Genomic DNA, 9,537 nt, shown 5'->3' with positions numbered 1-9,537 from the left:
CCGAGTTCCTTAATCAGAAGTTCAGTTTTAAGGTTATTATGCTCTTACATTCATTACATAGCTTTTTTGCCAGCATACTTTTATCTAAACAGTGTTCATCACTTATAATATGCTTAATTTACTCTAAAACTATAGTGGAAGTGAAGCTAGTCATGCTAATCAAAGTTTACATCATAATGTCAGTTATGTAGTGCCCAACCCATACCTGTAATTGGAACTTCAGTTCTGTAATACATTTCTGTAAGTACAACAAAAGAGTCTAGAAATATACAAGTCTATTTAATCTTGAAATATATTTCCTAAAATATAATACAGAGCACTAGAGATCACATTGGAAATGTCTTTAAGGCCACGGTAAAAATGAACTAAGAAAAAAAAGTTGAATTTAGAGTGGAAAATTTACTAAAGATGCAATATTTGAGGCTCTTTGGTATGGTACACAACAGAAGTTGGCTAATTATTGTTTTGAGCTGAGAAACAATGTAATGTTACACAAACAGATCATTTTAGTAAACTCACAGCTTAAAAGTTTAATCATTACAAAACTAACATATTTGTCCACTCTTTCTGGTGTATAAATAAGCAGTAGTCTTGAAACACACTAATTATTTAAGGACAATATATTTTTCATTTGAAGTGACCTCAGATATCAATATGAAAATCATTTTAAAGATCATCTTATTTCATGACCTATCATTATTGCAAAATTGAGATTTTAAAACTTTTATTTACAGAATATAAATAAACTACATTGTTAAGAACAGCAGAATAAATTCTTTGTATCCCAGAAAGAATAAAACCTTTTTAAAGAGGGTAAAGAAAAATCTATGGTATACAAATATGCACACACATATATGTATGACCATCAATAAAGAATAAAAACAACTAGGTTATATATTTGAATCATACAGATATTCTATAATTACCTATTAAATAATTTTTAATTCTTTGGACTTGGATGTATATTTAACAATAATTACAAATAACATTGATGAAATCAAAAGAAAGTTTATACACATATCACTGTCTTCAAAATCTGCTAATACCCATCCATGAAAAGGAAGGAATGGTTATCACAACAGAGCCCCATCTGAATCAACTGCTGAAAGATGGTCCAAAATGTTCTGAAGCTGAAGTCGCAAGTTTTGGGAATTTTTCTTACCTTCAGTTTGGAAAGTAACCTGCTGAGTCCTAAGATGTGTTTCCAACTCACTGTCAATTTTAGAGTTTTGTGGCAAATTTTGTCCCTGCTGGTACATGTAGGTAGCAGCACTAGAGGGGAAAGGAAGATCTCGTCTGTTTACTTGGAATGACTTTGTCGGTTTTAGTGGTATAGACAGGTCTAAAGAATCAATAAATTCATGTTGCTTCAAAGGGTCTCTGTGAAGTTTGTTGTTATGTAAAGGATCAAACTCACTACAAATACTATCCATTTGTTTTGGATGTGAATTTCTGTCCAAATTCATCACAGCATCATAGTTAGAAGTGATTCTTTCATTAGTATGAACATTTTTCTGCCGAGAAATGGTAGATGGAATACTGTTTTTGGACACAGATTCTTCCTTCTCTAACATCTGCTTTGTTGTCAAGAACTTATGCTGGATAAGTGAGGTAAACTTCAGTGTATCTAGACCTTGTGATAAGTTATAACTGTTGGGTAATTTTGTAAAAGTACTTGGGGTGGACGTGGCATAAGGAGGAGTTTTTGTTCCTATCTCTAAAGAATGATGGTTACTTAAAGATAAGCTGTGTTGCATCGATGTAATAATATCATAATGTCTAATATCTTTGGCCCGAGTACCAAGAAATGTTAAACTAGTGGAAGAACTTGTATCCTTTACATTCTTGGTATTTAATATTTCATTAGCACTCAATGCAGAATTTGTAGTGTCTAATGTTAGGAATGCAGGGAGGCTTTGTGATTCAACACAGGTTTTTGAAAGTTGCTTGGTTAATTCTGTATCATGGAGTTGTTGATAACTAGGATATGCAGTTGTACGTTCCAGAAATTCACTAAGCTGTTTGTTAAGTTCTTGGTTTTCTTGAGTTAGAGCTTGAAGGGAATTTTCAAGCAAGATAATTTTGGCTTGCACAGTTTCTAATTCTATCTTATTGGCTTGTAGAGTAATGTATAATTCTTCTTTTTCACTCTGAAGTCGTTTTATTTTACCCCAGAACTTCTCACATCCCACTTTTTCTGCTTGCTGGAAATCTTCTAACTGTTGAATTTTGGTATGTAAAACATCATTTTCCATAACACAAGTTATCAGCTGTCTTTGAAGTTCCAAGATATTTGTTTCTTTCAGAACAGAGGACACTTTGACCTGACTAGTCACTCCTAGTGGGAAAGAATATGATACTTCCAGTTTTCTTGACTTACCATTTTTTGATATTAAGTCCAAGCCTGCAATTTTATCATCCGACCAGTGTCCACTTTCCGTAACATCAGGCTTAACATACTGATCATATAAATCATGAATACGAAACTCTAGCTGATCCTTCTCAAAGAGTGTTATTTCAAGTCTTTCTTCAAGTAGCTTTCTCTCACTTTCTAGTTCCTGACAAGCCAATTCCAGCTGCATTACCTTATCATGTAAAGAGTTTCTTTCCTTTTCAACTTGTTTCAGTTTGACTTCTATAGTATTCCTTGTGTGGTGGTTAGATACAAGATCTTGTAGGTAGTTTGTTAAACACTCTCCATTCTTTATATCTCGTTCCTTATCTATATTATCCAACTGCTTTCTGAGTACAAGTCCTTTTTGATTAATAGTATCCAAAAGAACTGAAAGTTCATCACCCACCCCTGACTCACAAGATTCTCTTTGATCCCTTTCTACTTGTGCACACATATTAAAATTATAAGTATCACTAATGAGTTTTAAACTACTATTTTGGCCAAGGTCTCGACAGTCAGAATCCAAGCCACTATCTTGTTTATTGTCACTCTCCATCGTTAACCTTCCTTTTGAATCAGCAGGTATATTATTAAGAAAACTTGGAGTTGCATGTAAAGAAGCTAAATGGTGGGATGCTTTCAATCCTAGACCACTGCTCTTAAAGTGTCCAGACTCGGAGGTAGCTGGAACCGGGCGAATTACCTCATTACTAGAATATTTGTTCCTGAATGATCTTTCACATTCATGATCACACATTACTTGTTGCTGAATGCCTTGAAATGCTGTGGCAACACTGTCTTGAAATGCTTCATTAACTTTCACACGTTCTTGCAGTTCCTAGAATAACAGAAATTTTTTTGTTAGCTATAATTAATTTAAGTTTTTTTTGTTTAAGTACATATAAAGGCTTGATTTTTTTCCATGTTCCAAAAATTAATAAGCAGAATTATGATGCCACATGGAAATAAAGTTTACAGTCATTTATGACTACTGTGGAAGATAAGCATACCATGCATTATTTACCTCTTAATTTTAATACAGTATTATTAAAAAATTCAGTTATTATGAATATCTGCAGTTTTTTGCATAACAATTGAACAAGAAAGTTTTTATGCTGATATTATTCCAGCTAATTTTGTTCTTTTTCATTCTCTTGAGGTAACATTTGGCCTGCCAATGGGGAGTGTGCAAGAATGACAACAGCAGTGTCCTCTAGTGGTAGATCAGGTGATGACTCAAAATTACTACCCCTATTGAGTTTGAATAAGAATGACTAGTCACATGTTAATGCTAGTCACTCTAGAGTAAGTCTAATGTCACCTTTGAAGTAAGTAGTGTTAGGTTGAAACAGTCTGATATATGATCTCGACCAATACAGTTTGGAGAGAAAACAGTTTACTATCTAATAAAAGAAACTGATCAGTGTCCTAAGTAATTACACATACTGTGTTAATAAAGATTGTTCATTCGTGTTACATTATGTCCAGTCTCTTTATTTTATTCTCACACACTCAGTTAATCAGAGGAATTCAGAATTACTATGAAATATGCATTGTCAAATCTCCTGTTATTCAATGGACCTATTTTATTGCTCCAGAGAAAATCAATTTCACCCGAATGTATCACACTATAAATACATTGCAGACTTTACATAATTTGCCTGTTACTAACTGTTTTATAGTAAATACTAATATTTTATGAGGTAACACTTTACATAATTTAAAAGCTGAATAAACTATATTCTTTGAGAAAATGTTCTCATTGGACTTTCTTTAAAAAGCATGTAACATGAAATTTGTATGCAAACTTAACTTTTCTGTTAAAACTTAGATCTATGAAAGAACACAAAAATTCAAAAAAATTTAACATTACAAAGCCCTCAGTTTTAAGTGTATTAATGTCAATAGCAGATTTACAAACACTCCTATCCAACAAATAGCACCATTTATTTGAAAAAAAAGAAAAAAGAACAGTAAACAGTAAAATGGAAATTTTAGAGAAATCATCCAAATACCAGGATAAACAGCTTTTTTGTTTCACTTTTGAATGCATCTAAATGGGTATAAAATTTGTAAATTTATATTTCTTATAATAAAATGTTATTGTTCTAACATATATTGTTATCATATCACAAAAGTTTCTTTAACATCACAAATATTCTTTATAGAAATTCAGTTGTTAGCCCATGTCTCAATAAAATATTTCACCATGTATGAGTAATTTATTATTTCTAAAGTTAATATTTCCTGAATACCAGTTTCCATCTTAATAACCACGACAACAATTCCAAATGTGTACTGATTCTAATATTAAAACTTTAACTACATCGGTTTACTCTCCCCCCTCCAGAACTCAACTATGTAATGTTAAAGGACACAGAAAGAGTGAATGACACTTTAATGAAACATTACAAAACATTTCCCATAATGCCTTGTACGAGCAATACTTTTGTCAGCTCTGTTTTACGTTCTAAATATAATTTGCTAAACATACATCTATGATACAGTGTTTTAGAATTACAAGATTCAAGTTTAACCTGGTCAGTGTCTGGTGAAGTTAACAAATAATACAGCTGTGTTTAAATGATATATTATTAGATACTGAATGGTGTATGCAAGGTTATGCATGACTCACACAGGCTAATACTTACCTTTAGTAGTGAGTAACGTAAAAATTCTCCATATCAATGTCACATTAAGTTTCATATCCAAAATGTCTGTAAGCACTAACAAGTAAATGTTCTCAGCCACAATACATAATATTTTATTATATACCAGTCTCTACAGTTGACACTGATTTTATCCATACTAAGTCACTAGGTGATTAAAAGATTTGGGGCTCAGGCCCACAGACGTGGGAATTTTCAGCATTCAGTATGCTATTGATCATGGTTTTCTATGATGATTTTTAAAGACACAACTGGGGATTCAGGGCACTGTCAGATAGAAGTGGGGCACAGCCCCATGTGCCAGTGCCTAGTGATACCTCTGTCCATACTATAAACATGATTAACATTGTTGCTGTAGCTTTCAAGCATCCATAAATAACAATTACATAAAAAATAAAAATGATGTAAGCTTTTTCACCTTAATTCATTTGCACTCATACAATCAAGGTGAAATATACGGTTATGATAATGAGTTTGACACAACACTAACAATTTAAGCAACTGGTAAAACACTTGACTCTTGGTGACATTCAAAGCATTAAATAAAATACCTAAAAAGAATGCAACAGTTCACCAGTTTGGAGGTGCTCAAAGTCTATTTAATTGCTGTAAGAACCTAATTTTTCTCTGTGATTATTTATGAATAATATATGGACATATGAACTGAGCTGAAAATTTCGTACTTTGCATGTAAGCAAAGAGAACACAACTCTCTGATGTACTCTGCCATTTTTTGTAAATATCTGAATACATACAGACTGGCATATTTAGTTATAATGTGTTTGATTGTTTGTTACATACTGAGGTTTTAAATCATGCTTTATAAGAATGACTTTCCAAACCCTGTGTTACTCTTTCAACTATTTACCTTGTTGTCAAACGTGCTCAATTGGATGGCCATAATTATGGTGTTACTGCCTAAAATTCAAATTTCCTTTGTGTATGTAACAAGCTTCTGTGAAGAATGGTGAGGTTATTCTTATATCACAAATCTTGATAAATCATTTACATAACCTCTAAAATACACTAACATCAGTTTCTCCAAGATCACTTTCAAGCAAGCTAAAGGCACAAAAGTCTACTGGAGTTACATGTTCAACCTGAGAGGTACATGGTTGAATGGGATTTGTGAGATTCCAATTTTCTTCAGATGTTTTCTAATGAAAACAACTAGTGACATCCAGATGTGAACTTTGGATATGGTATTAACTTACAATCCTTATTTATTATCTTGTTAATGTTATCAATTGTATGCTCAGCTTCACTGCAGTGACTTTTTGGCTCCAAAACTACTTCTCCATAATCAAAGCCTTTACTCTGACAATGATGGCAGAACTTCAATTGACTTGGGTTTAGTTTCAGAGTTGTTTACTGGCCTAAATGCACTGCTATACAAGTTTCTCTGCTTCTTCAAAATGTAAGATCTTTTGGTTCTACATTATTTAAAACCTTCTTGTGAATCAAATATATAGATACTAAAAGGTGCTGTCTTATCACCACAGCTTACATTTGCAGTTGTGCTCCATTTACACTAGCACAAATTGTTATTATAATGCATCTCAGTACAACCGTGCACCTTAAGTATTTTTTGTTTATTTATTATTTAAAGCTAATTCCAATTTTAAGATATAACCATAAGTACATCATGGTCACCACCAATATAAATTTCCACAGTTATTACAATGTTTTTTGTTTTTTTATATGTACAAAAATATGTTGTTTATTAACTAATTTATTGCATGGAACAAGATCATATCAAGAGAGAAAATTTGCAAAATAGTCTTGTTCTGAATCATTCACCATGAGAATAAACAATATATATATATATATATATATAATGGTATAATTATTATAACAGAATTATTTATTCAAACTAATATTATGATGCCATTATGGTAGAAGGAATGTTGATTCCACAAGTAAGAGATGTCATATCCTTTAGTCTCCTATAACAATTTCTACAAATCAGTTGTTAGAAAGTTGTACCTTTTCTTACATAGCAACAATTGTCACAGGTGAAAAGCAATGTTTTTCTGATTGAGGCTTTAACTGTAGATCCTATCTCACCTTAGTTTTCAGAATGATATACTATCAACTAAGATATTAAGGCTTCAAGTTTCAAACAGAAATCCCTGCCAGGACCTTTACATATTCCCAGCTATTTTCAAGAGAAAGTCACCATTATATTCAAACTGTGTACTACGTTTCATTTATCAAATGAATGAGTTAATTCACTACCATGTAATAACAAGTGTACCTATGTTACTCTTATAAGTCACTCTTTATATTTAACATTAATAATTTTATTTAATCCCACAACATGTGTTTTGAATCTACATATCAGAAGGCACATATTATGTCCATAATTTGGTTCTAGATGTAGGTTCCACAACTTAACAAATAAAAATAGGCAGAAAGCTTTATTAGTTGAGTTATCAGTGGTCCAAAGTCCAAGCAGTCAGCTTTCCAGACACTTCATTACATTAACTTCAGAAAGTTTAACACTCTAAAACTAGAGAAATTACATTCATTAAGTCAAAAACATATTCAATGCCTGAGCTGATATAAAAAGTACTTCTCTTGCTGAAATATAACACTCAGAAGGAAAATAATAAATGTATAGAAGTGCTCTTTACCTTACATGCATGTTTTCACAAGCTCCAGAGTATCGGAAAATTACGCATTTAGGTTACATCAACCACACACACACAAATTAGCCAGCCCTCACAAAAAATAAAGTAGGATACATGAAGGAAAAGCAAGAAAAAAAAAGTACAAAACTTAGGAGGAAAATGTTTGTATACAAATGTACTATACCAAAAACAATTCTGCAAAAAGTAAAGGATTCGATTATGTAGAAAATATATGTTAAAATAATTCATGAACAACATTAATGTTTTACTATGTTCAGTCACATTTAATTCAAACACAGTGTTCTGGTATTTAAGTTAGTAAATTTCTAAGCTAGCTTGATCATTACCTTTCTTTGTGAGGTTCACCTGAAAGAAGCAAATCACTCAGGCATAACTAGCCTGAATGCTTGAATAAGTCTAAACAATGCTGGAACTCAGCCAGAAAGAGTAAGGTAAGCACATATCAGTCACCTCACACTTATATCAAATTTAATCAAGAGGAAAGGTTTGTTTTCAAAACTAGACATGCATGTATGGAAGTCATAACTTAAATAATAATAATACCAGAAATTTAAAAACTATATTTAATAATATCTCTGACAAGTTCTAAGCAGGATTTGTATGTATGTATGTATGTATGTAAGTGCTTGTATGAGTAACAGAATCCAATTCTGCAGAATCAGATTTATCTCCTTCAAACAAAACCTAGGCACTTGAAGTGCTCACATACAAACAGAATATATCTACTAAGTATGCATTTATCACTAACACCCTTTTATCTATTTACTTTTAACTCTTAAGCAACATAATAATTTCTGTCATAATTAGAACCATAAAAAAGGGCAGCATTAAATTTGTACCAAATTTAAGTTAGACTCTTAATGAGATTAACTATCCTTCTCCCTGGCATCAACACTTTCAAATGTAACTTTTTGTTTTCATAAATTAATTTTTTGTGTGATCTACCTTATGGCATATTACTTCCCATACCATTGGCATAACACATTTTTCATCAATATATAAATAAGAAGGAATGAAAGAAAATAGTATTTTTTTTTACTTGTACAAACAATGTTAATACTGCTAACTTGGCAATGTAATCACTGATTTTCAATCTTACAGTTAATTTATACTCAGGAAGCACGTAGTACATTACAACACCTTTATTCTTTATCATTTCCTTTCAGGCACATTGTAATATTATATTGAGTAAAAAAACATACAAAATCTGACATTTTGGCATAAATGAAAAATAAAATCTTTATTATTAGTTACAGCTAACTAGTTTTGATAACACATGGCTAGTGTATACAGTGTTAGCTTAGGCTATATAGGCAAAGCTAACACTGTAGACAGTAGTTCTGATGATGGTAACTGTGTTACCGAAACTAGTCGGCTATAACTAACAATAAAGATTTTACCTTTCATTGTGCCAAAATATGTCAGTTTTTGCATTCTTCTTACTCTTAATCTTTATTCTTTCTTGGGAAAAAATGTATCAAGCACAATTAATCACATTTTGAAAGTCAGAGAAAGATGGGTGCCTTCTTGGGAATTGGCTGTTAAAAAAAAAAAGTAATAATAATAATAATAATCTAAGCAGCTCTCACTTCACTATAAGCTATTTTACAAGAAGTATGATTTACACTACCCATTCATACCCTCCTATAAGTTATCCAAAGTTACAAACTTAATAATACTTCACATGATGCAATCTGCTTAAATACTTCAAAATATCGTAGCTTTCAGAATATAACAGGCACCCTTATTTTGAAGACAAAGTTTTGGGGAGAAAAAAGCTACAGTCACATTAGAAAGATTTTTATTGAACAAAAATTCA

The 9,537-nt window shown here is 31.7% G+C and overlaps 1 protein-coding gene across 1 annotated transcript in view; it reads right to left on the bottom strand.

Moving 5' to 3' along the window:
- Positions 1-318: 318 nt before the first annotated feature.
- The window catches only part of LOC106457691, a 48,872-nt gene continuing 39,653 nt past the window's right edge, over positions 319-9,537 (bottom strand). The window contains exon 4 of the mRNA XM_013917138.2: positions 319-3,233. Within this exon, the coding sequence (XP_013772592.2) occupies positions 1,074-3,233 (2,160 nt within the window). The 3' untranslated portion in view covers positions 319-1,073. The remainder of the gene's footprint in view (positions 3,234-9,537) is intronic.

This window comes from Limulus polyphemus, unplaced genomic scaffold (genome assembly GCF_000517525.1).
Source record: "Limulus polyphemus unplaced genomic scaffold, Limulus_polyphemus-2.1.2 Scaffold18, whole genome shotgun sequence".
Lineage (NCBI taxonomy): Eukaryota > Metazoa > Arthropoda > Merostomata > Xiphosura > Limulidae > Limulus > Limulus polyphemus.
Note: the sequence above shows the minus strand (reverse complement) of the source record. Positions and strands in the feature narration are given on the sequence as shown.